At 46.4% G+C, this 27,201-nt stretch overlaps 1 protein-coding gene across 1 annotated transcript in view; it reads left to right on the top strand.

The window, feature by feature from the left end:
* Positions 1–5,101: 5,101 nt before the first annotated feature.
* USP31 (ubiquitin specific peptidase 31) overlaps positions 5,102–27,201 on the top strand; it is a 37,548-nt gene continuing 15,448 nt past the window's right edge. Inside the window, exons 1-5 of the mRNA XM_083474040.1 lie at positions 5,102–6,021; positions 24,500–24,634; positions 25,075–25,163; positions 25,839–25,931; positions 26,677–26,812. Coding sequence (XP_083330166.1) covers positions 5,215–6,021; positions 24,500–24,634; positions 25,075–25,163; positions 25,839–25,931; positions 26,677–26,812 — 1,260 coding nt within the window. The 5' untranslated portion in view covers positions 5,102–5,214. The remainder of the gene's footprint in view (positions 6,022–24,499; positions 24,635–25,074; positions 25,164–25,838; positions 25,932–26,676; positions 26,813–27,201) is intronic.

The following is a 27,201-nucleotide window of genomic DNA, read 5'->3' on the forward strand; positions in this document are numbered from 1 at the left end:
TTATTTAAAATGCATCTCTGGGTTATTTGTGGGGCATAGGAATTTGTTCATCTCCCCCCCCCCCAAAAAAAAATAGTCTGGCCCACCACATGGTCTGAGGGACGGTGGACCGGCCCATGGCTGAAAAAGGTTGCTGACCCCTGGTCTGGAGAGACCCATAGAAAACTGACTTGGGGTTTGTAAGCAAACTGTATTTGGGTGGGCTGGCTGTTTCTCTGCATCAATCCAATGTGGGAGCAGAGGACCTTAGGCACTTCAGCTATGCTCAACTTGTAGACAAATTCAAATATTACAAAACATCACAAATCTCTTGTGACCTGCTTCTAAAGGCAACCAAGCACAGGAAACCACTGATTCCATGGAACATGCCACCAAACAAGCAGGAGTGAGCATAGCCATTGGACATTTAGAATGGAAAGATAGTCAGCTATGATTAAATGGGCACAAGATGTTGGACATAACATAATGATGGCTGACTGGGAACAGTTATGGACCACAGGTATGAAATTTACGGCATGTAATGCCCTAAGAGAAAATTTAATGAAAATGATTTATAGGTGGTACATGACACCAGTTAAGCTTGAAAAAATTTGCCCGATAATAAATGTTGGAAATATAATGAGACTGAAGGTACATTCTTTCACCTTTGGTGGACGTGCCCAAGGATTAAGACATTCTGGGAGATGATTTATAATGAAATGAAAAAGGTATTTAAATATACCTTCCTTAAGAAACCAGAGGCCTTTCTCCTGGGCATGGTTGGCCAATTCGTGCTAAAGAAGGATAGAACTTTTTTTATGTATGCAACAACAGCAGCAAGAATACTCATCGCGAAGTATTGGAAGACACAAGATTTACCCACCAGGGAAGAATGGCAGATGAAGTTGATGGACTACATGGAATTGGCGGAAATGACTGGCAGAATCCGAGACCAGGGAGAAGAGTCGGTGGAAGAAGACTGGAAAAAGTTTAAAGACTATTTACAGAAATATTGTAAAATTAAGGAATGCTAGAAGAATGTTGGAACGAAGTGATATGGCTTTAGTAGAAAGGTTATAAGGAATTAAGTACAAATAGATTAATAGAGTATTAAAGGAAAAATAAGGTTGAAATGTGTTAAGATAATTATAGGATAGGAAACAGGGGAAGATGGAAAGGAATTGCTGAAATAATTAATAGAAGTGGAATACAAAAAGGGAGGTGTGAGGAGGTCGTGGAAATATGTGAAAGAAAGATAAGATTGAAATTTTTTTCCTTTTCTTTTCTTTGTTGATGTGTTTTTTAAATTGTTTTTGTTTTGTCTTGTTTAATGTTTTAGTGTAAGGTAGTGTCTTTGTATTGTAATGTATTTTTTTTTGTAGTGTTTAAATTGTTGTAAAAGCAATAAATATTATTAAGAAAAATAAATAGAATGGAAAGATAGATGAGGAGAGCGTGGGAATTTCCCATCCAAATGAGTCCATAAGTAGTCCATAAAAAAGGGGAATATGGGATTTCTTTACCTATGTGAATACTCAGCAGGGATTGTTCTCAATCCTACAGTTTTGGAACTATATAATTAGAGATATATTTGATGGTGAGGCGTTTCTACAATGAGGCATAGAAGAAAAACAAGGGCCCCCCTCTTTTGGCTGAAGAAGGTGGTAAAAATGTTCCAAATAAATGATTCAGCGCAGTGTGTCATTAATATTTTCTCTCAGCCTACAATAACTGTGGTTGTATGAGGTATGGTGAATGCTGACATTCACATGAAGGTTAACAGCCCTCAGGCAAATGCTGGGAATGTCTGCAAACTCTGAAATGCTGGTGATTGTTTGAAAAACATAGGATTGAATCATGAATTTTGTGTGTGTGTGTGTGTGTGTGTGTGTGTGAGAGAGAGAGAGAGAGAGAGCGAGAGAGAGAGAGAGAGAGCCATTCACAAAACCTATCTTGGACTGTTAGTTTTTAAGTGTTACAAGACTCTTTTTTGTTTTTGTTGCAACGGACTAGCACAGCTGCTCTTCTGAAATGTGAATTTAACATTTGCTATGTTTGAGGCTTTCAGTTTAACATATGCAGATACCACTGGAGGGTGGTTCATTAGGGTGAGCCTTGGTCTGCCCTGCCCTGCCCAGCCCTACCTTCCTGCCTTCTTACAACCAGTCCAGAGGGTAGCAATGCCTATCAAGTTCCTCCTCTGTAGCCCCAGTTCTGCCCTTGTAGAACTCAGCAGTTCTACACTGAACTCACTCACTGGCTCTGGCTCCCCCTACTGTTGACCTCCTTTCTTAAACTCTACCAGACTCTGTGAACAACAGCCACCCACTGACTGATACATAAATATATGTGATAACTTCAGCAGTGCCACCCAGCCACATAACACACTGTAAAGCAGTGGGAGTCTGATCACTCCCAAATCACCTGCTTCTTGTTTTTAATAGATCCCATGTGGTTCATCGATGCCTTTACAGTTGCAAAGCAGGAGGAGGGCACATTCAAGATCTGTAAAGACTGAAGTCATAACTGAGGTCGGGTGAAGCTGCAGCTTGTCTTCATACCCTTGCAGCAGCCTCTGCTGAAGATGCCAAAGCTTATCTCCAAAACAGCAGCGCATCACAGGAACACATCAGACAACCTTCAAGCAGTAAAGCAGAGCTTTCCAAACTTCTCATGTTGGTGATACGCTTTTTAGACGTGCATCATTTTGCGACACAGCCATTCAGTTTTACTAGCAAACCGAAGGTTAAATGAACCTCTTTCAGCCCCGGGAGGAGCGCGGGGAGCATTCGCACAACACACCTACACACTGCAGCCGACACACTAACGTGTAGCGACACACAAAGCTCTGCAGTAAAGGAAGTGTTGCTCCATAGGGAAGAACTAGGAGCACTGATGTTGCTGGAGTAAGCGATGCTGCAAATGTGTGTGCGTGTGCGGGGGGATTGCTGTGTTCGCTGGTAGAGGCTGGTCCAAGACATTTTGTTGCCGGAGGCAAAGGGCAAGACGGCACCTCCCTCCCAAGTTCAGAATGTAACTGGATTGAGAAGGGACTTGAACTCAACACTGGCAGCAGGATAGCAGCATACCTGAAGGCTGCTGGCTAGTTTAGGGGGGTGCAGGACAGGCCCTGTAGCACACCTGCTTTTGCCCTCCAACAAAAGCAGTGGTCTGGTCGCACCCGCCTTTCTCAGGGAAAGCTCCCTGGGCAAGGGCGGGTGTAGCAATCTAGTATGACAGCAACAATCACAGAGAACAATGGCTCTTAAAGTGAACCACTCAGTGGGATCAGGTGTTAAACAGGGTTGTGTTATTGCCCCAACTCTATTCATTATTTTCATTCCATGATCCTACGCTTTGTCGAAGGGAAACTCCCCACCGCAGTAGAAATCATATATTGAACAGATGGAAAGCTCTTCAGTCTGAGCAGGGTGAAAGCAAAGAGTAAGGTTACTGTAACTTCCGTCATAGAGCTTCAGTATGCTGATGACAACGAAGTGTGTGCACGCTCAGAGGATGACCTCCAAACCATCCTAAATATCTTTGCAGAAGCTTACAAAAAGCTTCGCCTATCACTCAACATCCAAAAAACCAAAGTGCTGCACCAACAAGTACAAAATAACCCCTCTGCAGCGCCACAAATATAACTCGATGGTGTAACGTTGGAAAATGTCAATCACTTCTCCTACCTACTTTAGGGAAGCTTTTAATGTTTGATGTATCATAGTATTTTAATATTCTTTTGGAAGCCGCCCAGAGTGGCTGGAGAAGCCCAGCCAGATGGGCGGGGTATAAATAATAAATTATTATTATTATTATTATTATTATTATTATTATTATTATTATTATATTATATTATATTATAATTACCTAGGCAGTTATCTTTCCACAAGGGCCAACATTGATGCCGAAATCCACCATCACCTGAGCTCTGCGAGTGCAACTTTCTCCCGATTGAAGTGCAGAGTGTTTGAGGACTGGGACATTCACAAAGCTTTGCTTACAAAGCTATTGTACTGCCAACCTTATTATATGCTTGTGAAACATGGACCACTTATAAGTGCCATCTCCAATTCCTCGAAAGATTCCATCAACGGTATCTCCGAAAAATTTTACACGTCACTTGGGAAGACAGGCAAACTAATATCAGCGTACTAGAAGAAGCAAAGTGCCGAAGCAATGATTCTTCAACATCAACTTCATAGGACTGGTCATGTTGTTTGGATGCCTGATGATCGTCTTCCAAAGCAACTACTCTATTCCGAACTTAAAAATGGAAAGCGTAATGCTGGTGGTCAACAAAAGAGGTTTAAAGACTGTCTCAAAGTAAATCTTAAAAAATGTAGTATAAACACTACAACTGGGAAACACTGGCCTGCGAGCGCTCCAGTTGGAGAACAGCCTTTACCAAAGGTGTCATGGGCTTTGAAGACACTCGAACTCAGGATGCAAGGGAGAAACGTGCTAAGAGGAAGGCACGCTTGGCAAACCCTCACTGTGATCAACTCCCGACTGGAAACCAATGTCCCCACTGTCGAAGGACGTGTGGAACCAGAATTGGCCTCCAGTCAGTTACGGACTCATTGTTAAAACCGTGTTTATGGAAGACAATCTTATTCGGCTGCGAGTGATCACCAAAGAGAAGAGAGAATGTTTGCATGTTAGCTACTTTATTTATTTACGGCCACGATAATTCCGTCTCTGTGGAGAAAAGGCAACTCCCGGCTTCCCTGTGAGCCCCCAGAGGTGACGGAGGTTTTGGCGGGAAGTCCCGAGGAGCCGAGCAAGAGGAAGCAGGCTCGGGCCTGGGCCTTCGCGAGCCAGCGCCGAGGGGAACTGGGCCGCACTGAAAGCTGCCCGGCTGGCAAGAGTGGCCGAAGAAGCCGCCGCCGCCCCTTTACGCTATTTGCCTCTCTTCTTCACTGAGGGAGACGGAGGAGGGGGAAAAGAGGCCTTTGCCAGGACCAAAGATGGCGGCGGCCGCGAGAAGGGTAGGCCGGCTGGTCCCGCGGTTGCCCGCAACCAGCATGGCGGCGCCGGCTTCCTGCGTGCCCGTCTCGCCGCGCGGGCTCCGCCCCGCCCGCCGCCGCCTCAGCCTGAGCAGCAGCAGCAGCAAGAGGAGGAGGAGCAGCTCCGGCTCCTGCACGGCTGTGCCGCCGGTGAAGCTCCCAGGCGCGGAGGCTGGGCTGCGGCGGCGGGGATGAGGCGGTGGTAGGCCCGGGGGGAGAGGGCGCCATGTCGGGCCGGGCGAGTGGCGCTGCGGCGGTGGCGGCCCCGGTGCTGCCCGCCGCCGCTTCGCCGGTGGTGGTGGCGGCGGCGGCCAAGGAGAAGCGCTCCTTCAGCAAGCGGCTGCTCTTCCGGGGCCGGGTGGGTGGCGGCGGCGGGTCCGGCACTGGGGGCTCGGGCTCCTCCTCCTCCAGGTCGCTGGGCGGATTCATGAGCCGCGTGCTGAAGACGCTCTCGACGCTCTCCCACCTGGGCACCGAGCACGGGCCCGCCGCCACCACCGCCCGCCACGGACACCCCCCCGGCGGCAGCAGCCTGGGCCGCTGCTTCCAGCCCAGCCCGGAGCCCGAGCCGCCGCCTCCCCCGTCGCCGCCGCCGCCTCCGCAGCCTCCCGCCACCCAGGAGTTGATTTCGCCACCGCCGCCGCCGCCGGGCTCCTCGGCGGGGTCGCTGCTGCTGCCGGCCGTGCCCGGCGTGGCGGGGCTGCGCAACCACGGCAACACGTGCTTCATGAACGCCATCCTGCAGTGCCTCAGCAACACCGAGCTCTTCGCCGAGTACCTCGCCCTCGAGCAGTACCGCGCCGCCAACGCCGCAGAAGCCGGGGACGGAGGAAGAGGCGCCGGCGGAGAGGAGGAGGAGGAGGAAGAGGAGGGCGGCGGCGGCGGCGAGAGGGACGTGCCAGCCGTGGCCCCCGCCCGCCCGCCGGAGCCCGCCCCGGACAACTGCAAGGGCGAGGTGACGGAGCAGCTGTCGCACCTAGTGCGGGCCCTCTGGACGCTCGAGTATACGCCGCAGCACAGCCGGGAGTTCAAGGTGAGGGGCTCCCTCTCCTCTGCCGGCTCCTAGCAGCCACTCCGCAGGGGAAGCATCTAATCTGGCCAGGGTCCCCTGTTCAGAGGCACCAAGAGCAGCAGCAGGGCGGGTGCATCAAGACCTGCAGCACCTAAAAATAATCATCAGATGCCCTGTGTGACCTGGGTTGTGCTTGCTTGGAAGGCTGTGACCTGGGCTGTGACTCTTGGCAAAGGTGTCATTCCCTTGGGTTAGACCTGACATTTAGACTGTAAGCTCTTTGGGGCAGGGAGGTGCATTGGTTGTTCTTAGGAAGCTCCCTCACTGGCATCATGGCAGTGTGTTAATGATTTGTGGTGGCTTCCAGAGGTGGTGTATTCCAACTTCACAGGTACAGGTGCTGCACAGGTACAGGACCTAGTTCAAGTCATCGCCTTGTGCAACTAAAGATGCCTCTATTAGTACTTGGCATAGATGATTTTTTTCTTTCTACGCATAGGCTGGCTGAAAGGAAACCTCTGAGCAGATGCAGAGTGCCATTTGTGATAACTGTAGATTCCCTTCTGTTCCAGGGGTGAGCTCTGAGGAGTCTTGTCTCATATTAAGATCAGCAGTGAATGAAGAATGGCAGAAAATACCGGCTTAGAATCTCCTTCAGGTGTTCTCTGCAATTCTTATTGAGTGAGATGAGAGAAACAGTTCCGTTTACATCATTTACCGTAAATATGTTACTTGTTGGATCAACTTCCATAGGAGGGTATAAAGTTTGGAGTTGCACAGAGAATTCTGTCAGACCGAACAGAGGAGGGGCTATTTCCTAGGATCATAAGAGTTGGACTCCCACCTGGTTTAGTTCAGGAATCTTCACCATTCCTGGCATATGGGTGGCCATCCACTGCTTAAATGCCTCAAGTGCGGGGAACCAACCAGCACTACCTGTGCTGCTCCCCAACAGCCTTTTGTGTTGTAATATTTCTTTTAATGCTCAGTCAAAATTTGCTTCCTTGCAGTTTCTACGCATCATTTCTAATCCCGCTCTATAGAGCAACAAAGAATGAGTTTGCTCCATCTTCTTCATGGCAGAATGTTAGCACTGGTATGTGTTAAACACACACATGTTTCTGGTAGTTCATAGATAGTAGCCTTGATTCCCTATCTGCATAGGAACGTTGGAAGCAGCCCAACGCTGAATTAGGTTATTGGTTCATCTCAGTATTGTCTGCACTGACTGGCAGTGGCTCTTCTGGGTCTAAGGCAGGAGATGTTCTCAGCCCTACCTGGAGATGCTGGGGGTTGAACTGAAGAGGCCCTTCTGCATGCTAACCAGATGCTCTACCACCTAGCTACAATCTTTCCCCAGTGGCACAGCATCCTCTGCAGGCTTTGGTCTTGCTGTGTAGAGAGATGTGACTAGTGGGTTAGTTTATGCCCAAGATCCCCAAAAACTTGTGTGGAAAGGTAAGTGTGGTGTGTGTATCAGAGAGAAAGAGACATACATGCTAGTCAGTACTCCTGGCTTATGAATAACACCTGAGCAATGATGCTTCACAGTTGACTGATCATATCAAGACCCTGCCTATGACTGTGATGCCTACTCTGCCTCATTTTAATATTGGGTGATGGAAAAACTGCAACTTCACACAGTTCTGTTGTCAATTGGTTTTTGGGGTTTTTTGAGGCAAAGCTGGTGGCTGCCTTGTTAACTCAAATTGGAGACAAGTAATTGTATAGGAACAATTGATCTAGTCTTGTTTCCTATTTACCCTTTTGGTAGATGACAAGCAGTCCTAAGCATGCCTACTCAGAAGTAAACCCTATTTAATTCAGTGTGGCATACTCTTAGTCAAGTGGGGTTAGGAGTTCAGCCTTAGTTAGCAAAGTTCTGGGTTGGAAAATGGTTGGGCTTGGTCAACAGATTAGTCATTTATTTTCTCTTGATTTTTTTTTTCAGGGTGGGGGGCTGCTCTTCCACTTTGTACCCTCTGGTCATGGATGAGGCTTCCTGGCTGCTCAACAAGGGCTGCTTAGAATGGACCTTGCTTCCAGGGTACTGTTTGTTTATGATTTGGTGCTTGGGACAATGAGGAGATTGTTCATTGCTTGTTTTTAATGATTGGATCAGGAGAATATGGAACACTTTTCAGCAGAGCTGCTTCTCTTTTAATCTCATGATGTTGGAAAACAAGTGGGGTGCCAGGTTTCAGGAGGCCACCCGCTGTTTACAAGAGCCAAGAGTCTACTGTTGTGTGCAAGAAAAGAGGGAGTCCGGGTTTGTCCCTAGCAAACTATGAGGTCAAATTGCCATAAACAGTGGATCTAGTGCAGCTATACTGGTTCAAGCTCAACAAGGCCTGTTAATGTTCTCAGTGGATTGCTGAGATTTTGAAAAGGGCGTAACTGTTTGTGTGATATTTGCCATTTCTTGGAGTGAATTGATTCAGTCTTGTTTCAGCAATTTTGATCACCGGTGGAAGAGACTTACTTAAATTATTATTCTAACATTTGTTCTAATTGTTTCAAAAACAACTTTGATCATGTTGTATTTCAGATTTTTCCTTAGAAAGTATGTTTATTTGTTGTTGCCAGCATTAAAAGTCACAGAAGCAGAGTTTTTGCACTTTCTAGGCACTAGTAGTCGAAATACTTGCACAGATCCCATATGGGGGAGGAGAACAACAACTGTGAAATTAATAAAAGAGGAGGAAACAATGCTGGTTCATTGTGGGCAATGCCTTTATTAAGACCAGCCAAAATGTCATAAAATAGTGATCATGCTATTAAGGGATTAATTACTCTCTACTTCTCAGTACACATGCAAGAGTACTTGTCAATACCTTTTTGCTTGAAGATTTATTTGAATAGGTTTGAACATTGAATATTTCCTCCACTTAGTGTGTGCCCTACCTGCCTACCAGGGATGGGACATAATGTGTTTCTTAGGCAGTTCATGGGTGCAGCCGTTGCAGCATGGATATTGTAACATGGCTCACTCTGCCTACAGAATGGCTCCAGGTATCAGCCAATGACCACTGGGATTATTTATGGTTCTTGCAAGGATGCTCTGGGACCTACTGTGTTATTGGGCAGGCTGTTAAATAAACTGTGTTAAGGGCTCAAGCTGGCCAGTTCCTCCCCTCTTCCACCCTTTCCCTTTTAGGTGACACCATTGACATTCTGTGACTCAGCTGCCCTCAGCTTTCCGAAGGTCCTGGAAGCTCATTGCGCCCTGTTGCTTTATTCTTATAAAACTAATACGCTGCAGTTATCCTCCTGAGTATGAAGGAACCATTACCTTGTTTTTCTTCCAAACTGGTGGGCATGGAAATAACCATCCCGGTCAGATTTAAACAAAACCCACAGATTTCTATCCAAACTGTTCCTTCCTGAAGCTTTAGAATGGCGCCAAATTTGACTTGGTGTTTTGAGCAGGAATGGTGACTGTTGTTGCCTGGGGAAGAGATAGTTGCTGCTTAGAGCCTGGTGACAACTTAAAGGCTAACATGTTTATTGTAGCCTAAGCTGGTGAAGTGGGCTTTCTGCTTGGTTTCTAAGGAGCCACAAGAGTTTGGGATGTTGGCTGCAGCAGACCAGCATGGCTGCTACTCTGGAAACAGCTGTTCAGAGGCTTCACCTTCATGTGATGCTTTACTTTCTTAGGATCTTCCTGCTGAAGACGGGGAGCAATTTATTCTTGGAAACTGAACTGAAAGGCAGTTTCTAACCATAAAGGATGGATGAGTGGATGAATGAATAAATAGAGAGGAAAAAAGAGGAAACTGATCTTACTTTATCTCGGGGGAAATAATCTGTCTGGTTTTCCTCCAAAGAGCTGAAACATGGCAGTCATTCTACTAGTCAGGGTGGATAAAAATAAGTTGAAAAAAAGTGATAAGATTTTTTCCTTGATAAGCATTTCCCTTTTAAGAATACCCTAATGTAAAATCAAATGTAAATGTAATGTAGACTCAGCTTGTGACACTTAAGAAACTTCATCAAATCTGCTTGTGAAGAAAGAACTGGGAGGTGATAGATACCCTTGTTGGTCATTGTGCAGCACAATTGTTCATGCACTTATTAAGGCTTGATTAAAGCTCAGCAGGAAAGCCAGCCTCAGCCTGTGGGCTAGTGCTAGCTGTCTTGGCACTGAAGTGAATCTTTTGTGATTTTCTGTAATTCTGGGTTTCCAGTTTTTGGAGGGGGACAGCAAAGGGACTATTTCATTTGGAGCAGTTTTGTTACCATAGATTCTATGGTGTCTGCTTTATGTTTACTGTAGCAACTTTGAATATTTAGTGGAGCTTTTAAACTATTAAATACCGTTCACCAGGTCAGAAACTCAACTGGGCATTTGCTGTATCAATGGTGATAGGTCTTATGCAGGGTCCCCACTGGTTTGCTGAAGCTGCATCACAGAAATAGTTACTTCGCTTGAACCAAATGCATGAGGAGAAGATGGATGAGAACAGGTTCATGGCACTGTGAACTTTAAAACTCTTTAAGGTCTTTGTGGCTACAGAGTATTGGCACATTGTGGTCCGTTATGTGCTCCAGTCAGTGGCTGGATGCTCGACCACTGCTTTCTTCTCTTTTTGAGGAAGCTGGTTGCCTGTAGTGGTGGAATTTTGCCACTTCCACCTTGAGCAGTTGGTTGTGGGGTGCTTTCCTTCCCAGGAGACAGCGGCTGTAGCTGTGGTTGGGAGGCACATTCTTTCCACACTTCCTTGCCTGCCGGCCTCCTCACTCAGGCTGCTGCCCCCCTCCTGCTACTGTTCCCCACCAGGAGGAGGAGGAGATGGCGGCAGTGATTACATGGTGAGTCTGGCGGGCTTTACCACATACCAACATTATATTTCTTCACATGTTACACAACTGCAAGTACATCAGGAAACAGAGCTAGAAGCATGGTTTTAGTACTGGGCCTTGTTACCATAGACCTGTGTGTCTCCTACATGTCCTTTTCATTTTGTGCTGTTCCCCTTGAGAGAAGGAGGGAGGAGAGGATGTGCTGTCCTCCTTGCAAAGGAGTGGAAGCCCCTTTTAAACTGTTCAGGAGAATGCTGCCAAAGAATGGCTTCTCTTTCCATTTCCAGGGTGCCTCTACCCAGTATGGAAAAGCTGGATAGTTTATTCTGTTAGGAGGGTAGCTTCTGTATGTCGTATGCTGGAGCAAAATGAGAGTCTTGTAGTAATGTAAAGTCTATCTAATTTATTATGTCATGGACTAGAAAGCCTCTGCCATATTAAATTTGTTAGTCTTTCAGGTGCTATTAAGGCTCTCTTGTTGAGCTGGTTTCCTTCTCAGTGTGGCGGGAGCAGGGAAGGAGCAAAGTGCCTGCGGTTGAATAACCATGCACCAGCAACCGCTTGTTCACACTAATCCATAGCTTGTTTTAAATATGGTTTAATGTGATGTGCTAACTAGAACCCTGTGTAGAAAGCAGACTTGGAAATACGGCTCATTATTTAATTGAATGTTATCATTTTGTAATGAATGGAGTCCCTGAATGAACAATGCAAAACTTAAGTACATGGTCCTGGAAAATGCTTACAGTAATTGTTATTACTGTTACTTCCTTTTCCCATCTAAATGGAGATCAGGTGTGTGGAATGTCAGGCCCTCCAGATGTTGCTGAACTACAGCTCCCATCATTGCACGCCATTGTCCATGCTTGTTGGAGCTGATGGCAGTTGCTGTTCAGCAACACCTGGAGGGCCAAAGGTTCCCCGCCCTTGATGTAGAATTGTTACTCTGGTTCTGCTCCTCTGGCTTTGTCGAAGTTGGCCAAGCCAAGAGGGTGCACTTGGTTTTTTCTGTAGCCAGGTAGCTTTGCAAGGTTGTCAGGAGTAAAATGGGCTTCCCTAAGTGAGTAGGGCTGTTGAATGAATAAGAATTTTGTTTCCTGTATTGTCATTGTCAAAGTCTGTTTCAAAAGGCTCCTTTTTGCAAGACAAGATTGCTTTAACCTCCCTGTCTTTGTCAGCTATTTTAGTCAGCTGTATTCTGCCTACCTAAACATTTTCTTGGTCTTTTCAGTTGGATACAAAGAAGACTCCAATTCCTGCCCTGAATTTGTCCGTAGCAGCTAAATACGTGCCTCTTTGTATGCCAGAATGAGGGAGATTCCTGTAGCTCTTTGTAATAAGCACATTGGTTTCCTCTTGAATGGTCTTCCTCCATAGGCTGCAGGTGGCTTATGTTTTAAAAGTTCTACATACAGATTTCCCTCCCCCGACCCCCAGCGCAAATTCTATCATTCTATCTGTGAAATGGAATCAAATAAAGAAATAAACCCCATCATCTGTTTTTAGACCCTTTGAAGTTGAACCCCTTTCTAAAAATGCCCTTCATGATCTTGTTTAATAGAGAGTTCAGAAATGTTTGATCCCTGTGTCTAGCTGCATGGGGATCTGTGGATTGGAGCAAACGGATACCAAAGACCCTAACAGCCACTGCAAGTGTCAGCTTGTGCTTGACAAGAAGTGGCCCTCCTGGATGTGGGTCACAGAGTGCAGGATGAGGTCCTTGTGGATTTTAAACCACACATCCAATGGAGAGGCAAATATGAAACTTAAAGTGCTCATTATCATAAATAAACCCCGATCATCATTTTTTGTCTCCTCGCATGCTGAGAGAGGAGGCGAGTCTGATTCTGATTTGGGTCATACTTTGTTTTATGTACACTTTTGATTGCTTTCATAGGATTAACTGTATACATAGTTTGTCCAGGCATGTTACTGTGCTTAACAGTTGGCAAATTCTGTGACTGATGGGGTTGTATTTGCTTACCAACAGGTTAGCAAACTATTGTTTAGATGTTTCAGTAAACATACTGGTTAATGCAGAGATTGGGAACTGCAGGCGAAGCAAGTAATTTATCATTTTAAAGTACCTTTAAAAAAAAATAGAAAGCAACTTTCTCTAATAGTTTCCTGTCTTGAACGGTCTGTAAACAATGTACAGGGTAAGAGTGGAAAACTACAGTTCCACCCCGGGGCTCAGGGGTTCTCAGTAAACTCCTGCAAATATTCTATGGTAGGATGTAAAGTTTATCTTGTAATCTTTAGGCAGGTAGCAGTGGAAGTGTGTAGCTTGTTAGGGTTGACCCCAAAAATTCTGTTTCCCAAGGGGAACTGGCCATGCCTGCACCCCACCTGAGAGCATCAGGCCTGCACCTACCAGCCTACTCTGCCTAATGGTAGGGCTGGTCTTGGGGCTTGTAGCAGAATGATACGAGACTGACAGTGCCATCCTGTGCTTCATGTGGGATCCTGCAGTGGTTTAACAGTTTGAGGCTCTCCTTGTTGTTCCCTGTCGTTCTTCCCTTTGCTGTTTGGGCACCTTTGTCGTGCCGCCATCAGTGTACCTCATCCTGCTTTCCCAGGCTAAAACAGGGAGGCAGAGGGGTTTCCTGTTTTGCCATCAAGGAGCTTGGGTATCTTGGCCAAGCGTCAGCCGAGGATGCCCCCTCTGGGGCAGTGGTGTGCTGCTGGTTTTACATGGCATGTTCTCCAGGTATTCTGAGAACACAGCAGCCTCCCCGCACTCTGCCTCAGAGTTGGAGAGGGAAAGGGACTGTCACAGAGTTGTCAGGGCTGTTGCTTCCCACCTCTGCAACTCTTGTGTTCTTATGTATTTTAATTACAGTGGTACCTCAGGTTACATACGCTTCAGGTTACAGACTCTGCTAACCCAGAAATAGCGCTTCAGATTAAGAACTTTGCTTCAGGATGAGAACAGAAATCGTGCTCTGGTGTTCAGCAGCAGCAGGAGGCCCCATTAGCTAAAGTGGTGCTTCAGGTTAAGAACAGTTTCAGGTTAAGAACGGACCTCCGGAACGAATTAAGTACTTAACCCGAGGTACCACTGTACTGTTTTTAACTGGATTTTTTTTTATTGCTTCTATTTTGTAACATTGTTTTTAAACGTTGCAAGCGGCCTTGAATCCCAAAGTGGGAGAAAATGTGGGATATAAATAATAATGCAGTAACATCAAAGCTGAGAAGGAGGCTCAGCTTGTGACAGCAGCTCCCTTGCCTGAGTGAATGTGGTAGACAGAGGTGTAGGTGCTTGAGATCCTGACAGTCTCTTTGAGGAGGCACAAGCGTTTGGGACTTTATGCCAGATTAGCTTGGAAATGGGCAGGATCCGAGGGTCGTCATGGGGAGGGTCAGGACCTAGTCAGGATCCTAAGCTGCCTCAGACCCTGTCTCTGCCCTGCCAGTTAGTGAATATGAGGCTGGCAAAAGAGGTGGCATAAGCTGAAGTGTTTCCTCTGTGAAGAGACAGAAAATGCTGACTCCTGACCACCCACACCTCATTGCTGCTCCACTGAGCAGTTTGCAGGGGGGCAACTGCTGCTCTGCCTTAAACGGGGCTGGTTTAGTTAAGTTGTGCCTGTAGATCTTTCCCTCCTTCTTGGGCTATAGGGTTGGATATGTTGAGAGTTAAAATGCTTTTTATGCTTTCACACACGGTACACGGTATTTATGGTTTTTAAGGCAGTGCAAAAACAGAGAGGAATTGGTGCTATTTTAATAGAGACGGCAAATGTACAACTTCAGGGATGTGCAATAAACATGCAACTACTTGTGGTAACAGTGGATTCCAGATTCATGTTTGCTTAGACTCCCTAAAAACTTGATATTGATATCTAGGGTATTTCACTATTTCCTGCTTTCCATGCAATTTATACAAAATTTCTTGGATTGCTTTAGTTAACACTAGTGCTTATTCTTTCTGCTTAAAGCTAAATAAAAAACACAAACCCATAACTATCTGAGATACATTGTGTGGAGCAAGAGTTATGTGCAGAATGCAAGCTAACTTCATCCGGCGACCTTGCTGACAAAGCAGAAAGGGGGGGGGGGAGTGTACAAGGGTCTGAAGGGGACTTGATCATGTTACATGTTTAGGAATGGGGCCTAGTCCTGCTCTCCTTTGCTCATTCCCACTTTTTGGCAGACACTGCTTGGCAAGGCCTGTGCTTATTCCTGAGTTCCAATTAATTGCCAAGGAGCCAGTGTGATTTCCATCAACATTTGCATCTCTTGACTAGACAGACTTTCCTGCTTGTTGGGGTAGACAGAGGCAGTTTTTCTGTTGGGTTCTTAAGGTTAAACTGCCTGTGTGAATGCTCCCCGTTGTGATTTCCTTCTTCTCCTTTGAGTGTTACCAGATCTGTTCCTTGCAGCCGGCCTCTTCTGACTGCTCAGCATTTTTCTGCATGAGCAGTTCTACCTTCCCCCTCTTGTTTGTGGCTGTGTGGCAGCACAAGGCTTTTTTCCCTGCCCATCAGTCCTCTTTCCTCACTGAGAAATGTGGGATGGTGACAAGCACTTACTGTGTATTCAGGAGGGGAGGCTCTGTGGTGCCTTTTGCCGTCTCCTTCCAGCTTGAGTTGCTGCCTGCCCCTGTGGCTAAGCAGCGGGTGCCACAATTGGGCCGGGTGGGATTTTTCAGAGCTGCCTGAGGATTTTCCAGCAAAATAACAAGAAGGGGGATATCTAGGTTGCCTGGTGGTTCTGAAAATCCCTCTGCACCCGCCGCCTTAAATCTCCTCGGCTGACCTACATTATGGCTTGCTATTCTACCTGCTTGAGTGAGCCCATGGCTATACTATTATGCCTGATTTCATGCTTACAAAAGCCATCTGTCTGTCCTTCAGCAGAGGTCCCTAGGGTGGGAGCCGTTTTCACCCGGGGTGTGGTGGTGCTTTACATGGGAGATGGCTTCTTTTTAATAATCTTTTATATTTATATCATAGTGGTTCCTCTTGTTTTGCAGTTGTAAGCCTCCTGGGGTGTTGAGCCAGACTAAAATTCAGGATGGATTCTTGCCAGGGAAGCCATAAACTCAATCAATACAGTGACAAAATCTTCAAATTCCATTTTGTCTGTGTACTTAAGTAATGCCGGTCACTGTGTCCGTGCTCCAGGATGGGGGTGGTGCAGGGAGGAGTCTCCCTGTATCAATTCCTTGTGAGTGTGGCGTTGGGGAATTGAAGCAGGGTTCAAAGCTGATTGCCCTGAGTTAGTTACTCCCATGGAAAGATAGCTCAGCTGGTTGGGGTGTGGTGCTGAAAACACCAAGGTTGCGAGTTCGATCTCCTCTCCTCATTGTCATCTGAGCACAAGAGTGTCTGGATTATCATTTCGCTGAATGCATACCGTGCTGAATGTTTAGTGGTTGGCACCCACTACAGCCTTCTTTTGCAGCCTAACTTGTTGTAGCTGAAACAAGATTTGGTGTAGGCCTTCCACATTTTACTTTGATTTTGAACCAGCAGGGGGGTAGTACACACAAACAATGTATTCCACTATCAGTCTTAAGTTGTTAGGGGCTTTGCCTTTAGTGGCTTACTGGACCAGTTTCAAGAAGGACCAGATCCATGGGAAGTTTTCCTGTCCTTATGGTCTTTGTGATCCAATACTTGAACGCTTGATCAGTAGACAGATCCATTATGACATTGTCAGTCAGTGAAGAGGCTCTCCAGTTGTGACTTTGGTTAATGAAGAATCAATGTCAAGTTCTGTAGCAGTGTCTTAACATCTTGTCAATGTTACCTGACCACTTGCTGTTAGACAAGGTCTTTCCATTGAGTGCTGGATCAACTGTCATGGGGTAACTTGTTGGTGTGGAGGGCACAAACCAACCCGATCAGCTTACAACCAAGCTTGACCTCTACCCAATGCATGGTACTACCCTCCGAGCTAGTGTTAAGATTTGTAGAATCCCCTTCAGCGGCCTTCAGACTCTTATCAATGCTGCTCTTCTTAATGAAATCTACAAAATTATTAGCAAAAACTCCAGACTTTTTCCAGTGTGAAGTGGTAGAGATACCGAGGGACGTGGACTTATAAAAAATATTGGGGGGGGGGGCGCCCGGGAAAGCTCATGAATAATAAATAAGCTCATGAATATGCAAATAAAGTGGCGCCGCCTCCTCGTGAGCGAATAGGGGAGAGCGTGCTGCGCCTATTAATCAGCTCCAAAGGAAATTGGGTGGAGCTTTTGCTCAGGAGGGAGGGCAGGAGGCATGCAGCCCGCCCCTCCCTGTGCATTTTGGGCTGGGGGAGGGGCGGCGATGGCGCTCTGCTGGAGGGGCGCCGGAGATTATTGGGGGGCGGAGCCCCCCCAAACGAATTTTTGAGGGTGCTCGGGCCCCCTCAAGCCCCATGGAGTCGGCGCCTATGGAGATACCTTCCACCTGGCTCACTGCTCGCATATTAATTCTGTTCTGAGATGATGCTTGGCAACCGCTGATCTGAATTGTCTGCTTTGAGCGTAACTTTAGTTGTATCTTCCTGGCTGTCAAAGAAGATGCTGTCAATTTCATCCTTCTGACAAAAGTAATCAGATTCCTGATCCAGGGATTTCATAACTTTTTCTTGGCCCTCTTGACTTTACTGTGATCAAGTCTCTCTTCTTCAGTGATCAAGCCAGCATCCAGAAAGGTGGCAGTGGTGAGGGCAGCCGTGGCACAAAGGCCAACACCCTATCCGATGTTCTACATAGCAACATTATGTATTTCTGATGTGTTGAAGTGCAAGTCATACTTGTTTTTCTTAATGTCAATTCATAATTTATGTCACCATTTCCATCTTGGGCACCTTCATTTTCACTAGCAGAGAAAATTATTTCATTTCATGGTATTCAGGCATCCTACTTACTTCACTGCTTATATTCAGCAAGTCTTCTTCTCTCATCTTCTTGACGCTTCTGCTTTGTGACTTGTCTGTTATGTTCAGGCAGATCTGGCAAGACAGTCTGATGTGGCCCAATCAAACCAGTATTCTCTCTCTGACCTTTAATGAAAGCAAGTTCCTTCCCAGGGATCTTCATCTCCATAGGGCATGTACAGTTAACGTGAGCTTCTTTTTTGCAACCAGCATCTGTAGGGCAGTCAAATTCAGAGCAAAGAAAAATCTTACACTTGCAATTGAGGATATCAAAAAGCTTGTCAAGTTTTGACGTTTCAATTTTTATGCAATTTCACATATATATTTTTCACACTTATAAGACCAAGTCTAAAATTATTGGAAAATTTATTAAAAAGGTCAATATTTTATGTACTGTAGTTGTTTACTACGCAAAACTAAATTTAACCAAAATAGCTTTTGAATTCCCAGGTGATGTTATAACTTTTTAGCACCCCTCATTTTTGGAATGTGAAAGCTGAAAAAATAAACATGCGCTACTAGTCTTGTATCCCCTTCTCACAGTGGCAGACCAGATGCCTCAATGGTAAACTCTCAAACAGGATCTGAGCACAAGAGACCTCTCCCCTCTTGTTTCCAGAAACTGGTACCTTGGTTGTCAAACACAATCCGTTCCAGGAGTCTGTTTGACTCCTGGAACCATTCAGAAACCAAGGCGTGGCTTCTGATTTGCTGCAGGAGCTTCCTGCACTCAGTCGTCAGCTGCGGAAGTTGCATTGGATGTTTGGCTTCCAAGAAATGTTTGCAAACCGGAACACTCAATTTGGGTTTGTGGCGTTCGGGAGCCAAAATGTACAAGTATAAAGGCATTCGAGAACCAAGGTACAACTGTATTTGAAAGCATGGCTGCCTCCAGCTGTGGGGGGAGCCATTGTGGCTAGTAGCCCTTGGTAGCTTTATCCTCCTCCATGAATTTGTCTCACCCTCTTTTAAAGTAATCCAATTTGGTCACCATCACTGCCTCTTGTGGGAGTGACTTCCATAGTTTAACTATGTGTTGCATGAAGAAATTGTTTATTTTGTAGCCAAGGTTCCTCACACCTGCTTTAGGGGAAGTGTTTCCCCATCTGGAACTGCCTAAACACAGTCTTCCTGAGCAGACAAAGCACCCACCAATAGTGCCTCCATCTTGTCCAGATTGAATTTCAGCTTATTGGCCTTTGCCCAGCTTCTCACTGATGTCAGACACCAGTTCAGCGTTTCCACTGCTTTACCTGACTTAGATGAAAATGAGAAGTAGAGTTTGGTGTCATCTGTGTATTGATGAAACCCTTCTTTGCAATCCCTGGGTGACCCCACAGTTTCACGTAAACATGGAAGAAGATTGGGCTGGGGTGTGTGTGTAGAAGCAACACAGAGCCCTCTTAGTGCAAATGTCATGGGGCTCAAGAACAGTCACCAGGCATCTGATTCTGATGTGGAGACCCACCCAGAAGAGTACAATGGTCAAAACCTTATGAGAGATCCAGAAGGACTAACAGGGTTACTCAACCTCTGTCCTCTTCCATCAGTGTGACAGGCAGTTTGAGAACCAAAAGCGAGCCTGAAACTGGATTTAAATGAGTCTAGGTTGGGCCCTTAATCTCTGCAGGGATAGAGGAACAATTTGTGTGGTTGCCAAAAGAGGCTGATCCAACTGCTTGGTTTTCATAGGGCTCCTGGGCTTTCCTAGGCAGGTGATCCTCTTGACGTCCTAAGTTGACCTCTGGAATGGGGGGTGGGGGATGATCCAGACAGTTGACACAGTTGTCCCTGAGCATCCTTCCCTGCTTTTTACAGCCAAATAAGCTTAATTGTCCTAATAAAAGAAGGAAACAGGAGAGACAACTGCTGGAGCAATGTTGGAGGAAGACTTCCATCTACATGAGCCCAGGAGCAGCTCTCCCCTCCTGTGGTTGCCAGCAGCTGGTATTCAGAGGTACATTACCTCTGACAGTGGAGGTAGAAAGTAGCCATTGTGGCTAGTAGCCAATGAACTACAGCCTGGGTACTCTTTGTGCTTTGCCTTTCCTCTGCAAAGAAGTCACTCCTGGGATCAAGTCATGGCTGCTTCTTGAGGCCAGGCAGCTGCTTTTAGATCTGGTCTTCTTTGGGGATAAACTTACGTTTTCAGCATAGTGGGTTAGGCAGCACAGCTCCAGGAACTTGTTATAAGTGTTGGGAAGCAACGTTGTGTTGGTATTAGCAAGCTTTGCTGTGAGATACACTGGTATCTCCAAAAGCAAATGGAACGACTCAGAGATTGCCAAAGAATAGGAGGCCAACAGAAATCGATGCGTTTCAGCAACTGTGGCTGGATGTTGCTGTGCCAAACTGGCCTAAAAGCTTTTGCTAATGAGAGCTGTGATCTCTGAGGGGATCTCTGAGCTATAGCTGATGTCACCTATCTTGGCCACATGGTAGTTTGGCAGCCAAAGCATAGCAGTTAGTCTCCCAGTTGTGCACAGTTGATACTGGACTAAAATCTGGTCACTGGCTTGTTTCTGGGACTGGAATAGATAACAGCACAAAAAACGTGGAACAACCCTTTTAAAAGCACACAAATTGAATTGTCTGTTCTCAGCAAAGTTGCAAGCAAAGTCTAAATTTAGCCTTGAACAGCCATCCTCTGCTTTTTCGTAATTCACACCTGCAGATGACTTTTCATTACGTTGGTGCTTAGTGTTAGAGAGGCAATGGCAAATTCTTTCCCCCTTTGGAGCTGACTGTCACACTTGGGAGGTGCCTGGTTTGTGGTTGAGTGGCAGGAGGCATTGGGAGATCAGTGATCCTAGTGGCCAAGCCCCTCTTGTTTCCCTGGCCTCCAACTACATTCTCCTTTCCCCTGTCACCTGGCAACTTTCTTTCTCTCTCTCTCTAGATAGGCAGGCTTGAGCAGCCACCTTGCTATGGGCACCTGGGATGTCAGCAGTATCATCCCATTAGATGCTGTGTGCTACAGCATGAGCAAAGCAGAGAAATTGCCTGCTGAATATCGGCTTTTTTTTTTTGATAGCAAGCTTCTAGGGCTCATGGTGACAGAAGAAAGCTTAGAAAGTACTGTACAACGTAGTTGTAACTGACTTATTGCTTACAGGACAGGTAAAGCTGACCCCTGAAAAAAAAAGGTTATGTTTTGAGGCTGATGCTCCTTACTGCTGTGGAAAGGGTCAATCTTTGGGTGACTCCATATGGTTAAATTTTTTTTGGGGGGGGGCAATGTTAGGAAATTTAGGTTTGTGCAACTGAAGTGGTTTTAAGCGCAGCAAATTAACTTTTTTTTAAAAAAGATGACAACCGCCGACTTTTTGCAGGAAAATGCATTGTAAAGTGTAAAGATGTATATGCATCCCACAAGGAAAAGGAGGATAAATTCAGGATGAGTGCTCATTGTGGACTAACTGCCCTGCAAACAAGGAGGAATGAATGCTCAGATTAGATATAATCTATTCTCCATGCAAATCTTCTGCAAGGAAACCAGGATGAATGTCCAATAAATAGGTTATCTGGAGGTGCCCCTTTTACTCTTCCTCTGTGCTCCGCTTCGGAAGGCTTCAAAACCTTTCCCCCCACTCCATTCCTTCTACCCTTTGCCAACCTCCAGATCCTTCTTGCAATGTCATCCAGGAGGGGGCATTCCTATGACTTTGCTGGGCCATGTGCAAGGCATGCAGCCTTCAATAAACTGGGACATGCACACCGCCCCTTCTCTTTAGCTGTTTTGGGAAGCCTTGGAGTGATGTTGAGAATAATGGCTACCAAGGGGCTCAGATCTGGTGAAAAATGTCCATTAAAGAGGATATTATCTGTCTTGGGGCTAAGCCCTCAACTGATTGGGGGGAGTGGGGCAGCAGGCAGCTTCTATTACAGATGTTCTGCTTGCATGACCAGATTGTAGTGTCTGATTTGCAGTGGCTGTGATGTAGGAAGATTAATTTTAATAATGTGATACAAAAGCATCCTCAACCTATGTGGGGGTTGTAGTTGTGAGTTGTGGGCAGGGAGGCTTGTTTTTTTTAAAGGATTACAGGTCCCACCACCCATTGAGTTTAGTCCACTGGAAGGAATTATCTTGAGCTGGATGATCCAGGACTGTAATACTTTTCCTTTGTCTCCTGTCTTGTTTTCCTGATTGGGTGTGCCTCGGTGTTTGTATTGCATTCAGTCTTGTGAACAGGATCGTATCTCTGCTTAAGTGTGAATTCCAGAGCAGCCAATGAAATGCCTTTGTGTTACTGTGTTGTGTTGGACTCTGCTCTCTGTGTGGTGGGTTTGAGGTCGGGTAACTCCCCATATTATGCCTATCTGGTAGCTGAGGGAGACTGAATTAGCATGAATATCCATTTACCTGAAGTGGCCTTCATTGGGCTGGTTTTGTGTTACAAGAGCCTGAAAGGGCCACATTTCAGGAAACATACTTGAGTCCAGAAGCACTTCTAGGCTTGGAAATTGATTGCGATTGAAACAGGAACCCTGTTAGTCACCTGCATTTCCTGCAGTAAGCAGGTCAGCAAAACAGTGTGTGCCAGTATTTGGGGACTCCGACCCCATTTCCATAAGCAGCAACATGTGTGTCTGTGTCAGAGAGAGAGAGAGAGCCCCCCCCACCATACATATTTGTTACCTAAATCCCTGGACTACATACATCAAACATACATTTGCCACATAATTTGTGAAGCTGCCCATAGCTAACTTTCTACTTCACGTACTCTTTAAAATGCTGTTTTCCAGAGGGTCAGTGGATAGTAGGAAGAATGGATGTCTCTTGCAACTTGCTGGGATGTTGCTGTGGTGTCACTACATAGGCGGCCTAGTCTGGAGCTTTGGATTTCAGTTGTGTTTATGAATGGCCAGGCCATTCTGTGGGGGCTGGCTCTTGCGTTTGTGGTACTTGAATACGGAACCCCCACATGAGAAATTAACTGCTGGCCAAGTATGAAAGGGGAGCATGTGCCTACATTAATGGAGGCCAGGGCTGAATGAGAGGCTGCTGAGAAATGCAGAGAGAGAATCAGCTTTGGGAGGAGAGGGAAGTGGCCGCTTTTCCAGACTTTGTGGGAATCAGGTCTGCCTAACAAAGAGTTGCTAATCTCTTGGGATCTGTGTTAACCATCTTAAGCCCATGTATTTTAGAAAGTACAGGAGGAGGATGGAGAACGATGGATTACCTCAAACTTATGTGAAGTATTCCATCTCCTGATAGCATGGCTGGAAAGTAGATTAGCACATTGAGTTATGGTGTAGCTTTTAATCTTGGCAGCTGTCGATGTTTATCTCCAGGGGTCTCTAAACATAGGTGCCAGAGGTGACCAAGGAATTTGATTCTGGCAACTGGTAGCAAAAGCCTCCAGTAATAAGTCGCATGAATAACAAATCTCTCTTTTAAAAAATAAATAAATAAGAAGCCACTGTTAATGCAGGAAAGCAGAGTTTGCTTTTTCTTAGGTGGCACCAGGCTAAGATGTAGCATCTCTGCCAGGGGTTGGAGGGAAGGGCACTTGCTGCCCCTGTTGTGCTCCCCCCCCCCATGCAAACCTCTGGTCTCCCATCCAAGTACTAACCAGGCCTGACCCTGCTTAGCTTCCAAGATCAGATGAGATAAGGCGCATTCAGGATAGTATGGCTGTAGACATGCAAACCTCTGGTAATAATGGGTAATGACAAGATTGTAGCCTTGCCTGTTGACTGTTTCCTCTCGTTCCACAGAGGCTATGTACCTGACTACTAATCCAGCTAGGATTTATGGGTCCAGTTTCACTTGGGGCAAGCAAAGAGAACAATGCATACAATTATTGGGGGGGGGGATACTTAAATTGCTTTAGGTCTATTTTGAATAAAGGGAGCTTTTTTCCTCCAGAAGAGCTGTCATAGTTATTTGTGTACAATGTACAGGTATTCTGCTGCCTTGCAAAAAGGGAAAGAGCCTTTCCTCAGGTAATCCATTAATGAGAGCAAGACCAGTAGGTGTCAGGTCAACTGTCTGTCGGCTCTTCAGAAGCTCTTTCAAAGTGCTGCCTTTGCCAGACCCCTGTGGACCAAAAAAGCCACCAGATGCCAGCCAGTTGACAAGTGCAAAGCCCCCACCTGTCTTATTTGACCCCCTTGCTAGATCCAATCCCCCACCCCACACTGGGCTTCTCTTATCTGCTTTGATCAAAGGGATGCATGTATTTATCTTTCCCTGTGAGCAGCATCTGTGTTCCCTTGGAGAGGGTGGAACTCTGGCCCATCCACAGGAAACAAACTCTATTTGGGTTCTCAGTTTCTCTTGTCTTGGATGGAAGACAATTGGGGATTTACAGTGGTGCCTCACAAGACGAAATTAATTCGTTCCGCGAGTCTTTTCATCTTGCGATGTTTTCGTCTTGCGAAGCACGGTCCGTCGCAACTGCGCCTCTTCAAGCGGCTTTAAGAAAAAAGTGAACAAACTCGCAAGACGTTTTCGTCTTGCGAAGCAAGCCCATAGGGAAATTCGTCTAGCGAAGCAACGCAAAAACTGAAAAACCCTTTTGTCTAGCGAGTTTTTCGTTTTGCGAGGCATTCGTCTTGCGGGGCACCACAGGGATGCCTCACCTCCCTCTGAAAGAACTTACTGACCCAGAGAGCAACATCTTTCCCTGCTAGCTGGTCTTAGAGAAGAACAAAAATTCACCCAACTGCAGTTTTCCTTGAGCTGAAACACAACAGTGTCATCTGGTGGTGACATATATATTCATTTTTTCTCCGTTGCGGAGAGCTGTGAGGGTGGGTGTTTCCTAGGGGTTTGGTGCAGCTGCTGAGCTGCTCTGCTGCTTCTCCACAGAGCATCGTTTCCAAGAATGCCATGCAGTATCGAGGGAGCTCACAGCACGACGCTCAGGAGTTCCTCCTCTGGCTCCTGGACCGAGTTCACGAGGACCTTAACAACATAGTGAAGAACAATGGCCGACCTCTGAAGGTGAGGCGCGTCTTCAGGGCATGCTGGCGGTGGCCCAGGGAGTCCTCAGCTGACACTTTGCATGCCTGTGCATCTACTGTTCCAGAGGAGTCAGATGTCGAAGGAGTTACGGGCCCAGAAATACTTGGTTGAGTCCCATCTTGCCACTGAAGTCCCAGGGCTGTGCTAGGTGCATTCTGAGTGGAAAGTATTCTGCAGCTCTTTCCAGATGTGCATAGGTTTCTTACTTGGGAGCAGAATTTCTGCATGTGTGCATGCTCACAGAATTCTGGCTGTGGAAGTGTGCAAACACAAACCAGATAGTTGCCACCCTGAGCATTTTGCAGAAGCAGATAGTTTGTTTCCTCCTGGGCTTAGCTCTGTCCTCTGCCCACCATAGCGTGTGATTCCCCCAGCACATGCCTGAACACCTCTCTTACAAAATGCTTTTTTTCTTCCAGCCGCCTTTGGAAGATGAAGTGCTGATTGAAGGACCTGCATTTCCAATCAATAGCACTTTTGTCCAGGAACTCTTTCAGGCCCAATACAGGTATGGCACCACTTGCCTGGCTGTCAGCATCACTTTGCTCTGTGTCTGGTTTGCTAGGGGCAGAGACACTCGCAGGGCTCCTGGGACAAGGAGGAAGCCGCTTTGTTCTCCACGGAGCATAACCACCTTCAGGGATGAACATCTGTTTCATTCCCTGATTCACCCTGCCTGCCCTGGGGTTTGTGAGTTGGGTGCTTTTCCTTGGGGCTGAGAAACAAGGTCTTGGGGCAGCAGGTGTGGGGCTCAGCTTTCCAGTGTGGCCTCTAGGGCCCAGTTCTCAACAGCTGAGGAGGTGAATCTGTTTCTCAGCTGCCATGTGATTTAATGCTTCTTCAATGAAAAGTGAATAAATCTCTGCACCCGGAAGACTAGCTTGTCGGAGAGAAGGCATGACTACAAACCTGCCTGACATCTTTCTTTCTTTTTTAATATTGTGTGGAAGAGCATATTCACCTTATGGGAGCCAGATCTTAATCTTGCTCATTGCAAGAGGTGGAGGTGGGGGAATGGAAGGACCAGTGATATCGTCACATTTTGCTTGAATGCTGTGTTTTTTCCAGGCTCTAATTGCAAGGGAATTTGGGAGTTGGGTGGCCTCTGATTATCCCTTCTGCGGAGAGGGGGGCTGCTGTACTGTGTCCTAAATGAGGCTTCTGTTTCCTTGTTACCTGGCAGGTCATCCTTGACGTGTCCTCATTGCCAGAAGCAGAGTAATACCTTCGACCCGTTCCTGTGCATCTCTCTGCCAATCCCCCTGCCTCACACACGGTATGTGTCCCTTGCCATGGGAAAAGGAGCGGGGAGGAACAGTGTGCCTTGCTCACTCATTGGCGCTTTCCTGCACACCAGGGATGTGGAACCTCTGGCTCAGGTGGCCAAATTATTTCTTGTATAGCTCACAGATTCTTTAAGAGTCTTGAGGATCCACAGTTAAATTTGGGGGTGATGGTGGGGAAGGAATCCTCACAGTTTAAATGTGGAGAGAGCTCAGGCTATAGCAATATGCTGCAAATCTGCTGCTTGGTCCTGAGCAAGCAAGGGAGGGGTGTTTCCAGTTCCCCTACAGTTCCCTGGGAGGGTGAAACTCTTGATTTTTGCCATTGGATGCTGGATGTTGTTTACATAACCTTGTTATATTTATAATAATGAAAAGTGTTTTTCTTTTTTGTATGTAATTAAATTTGCTATTGTGGTGTTTTGCTTTGTTATTATGAAATTATTTTGCACTCTTTGGTTTTGAAGTGCTTTCCTGTTTTCTTTGTTGGAAGCCGCTTTGAGTATCGTTTTTGGTGTGTGTGGAAAAGCGGCATATGAATGAATGAATGAATGAATGAATGAGCTAAAGTTCTTGCAGCCTGTGGAGAGTGAGCTGCAGCTGGGCCCAGAATGTCCATGTGTGCATTAGTCCTGTTCCACCCCACCCACCTTGCTGAACCTCAGCAGATTTGCCTCCTCGTCCAACTCCCAAATGTCTGCCCTCCAAAAATATGTGCCCTTGTTGTCCTCTCTGCAGGCCGTTGTACATCACAGTGGTGTACCGAGGGAAGTGCTCCCACTGCATGCGCATCGGGGTGGCTGTGCCTCTGTCTGGAACAGTGGCGCGACTGAGAGAAGCTGTGTCCAGGGAAACCAAAATCCCCACCAAACAGGTGAATGCTGGTCCTGCCAGACATCAGGGTGGAGGACATTGGGGCTGATTCTTGCAGCTGTACCACACTCACTGTTCAGCATCCAATGACCTAAAAATGTACCAAATACCTCTTCCTGTGCAGTGTTTATGATGTGTGGCTGAGGGTGGTGGTGTCTCAGTGATCCCTTTTATTTCTGCATGATTGTAGAAACCCTCAAAGTGACTGGATCCAGTTTCCCACCCCTGAGTGGAAGGATTTTGGGAAGCTGGGAAAAGCTTCTGCCTGAGCCCTAGCTAGACGGGTCTCTGGGCACCTTGTATTATTTTGATCTATCCAGGGGGTGTATGTAGCATTTAGGAGTCTTGCTATTTGGCCTCGGCAATGCTGCAACACAGGTGCTTATTACA

The sequence above is a fragment of the Podarcis liolepis genome, assembly GCF_965112155.1.
Source record: "Podarcis liolepis genome assembly, chromosome: 14".
Classification (NCBI taxonomy): Eukaryota; Metazoa; Chordata; class Lepidosauria; order Squamata; family Lacertidae; genus Podarcis; species Podarcis liolepis.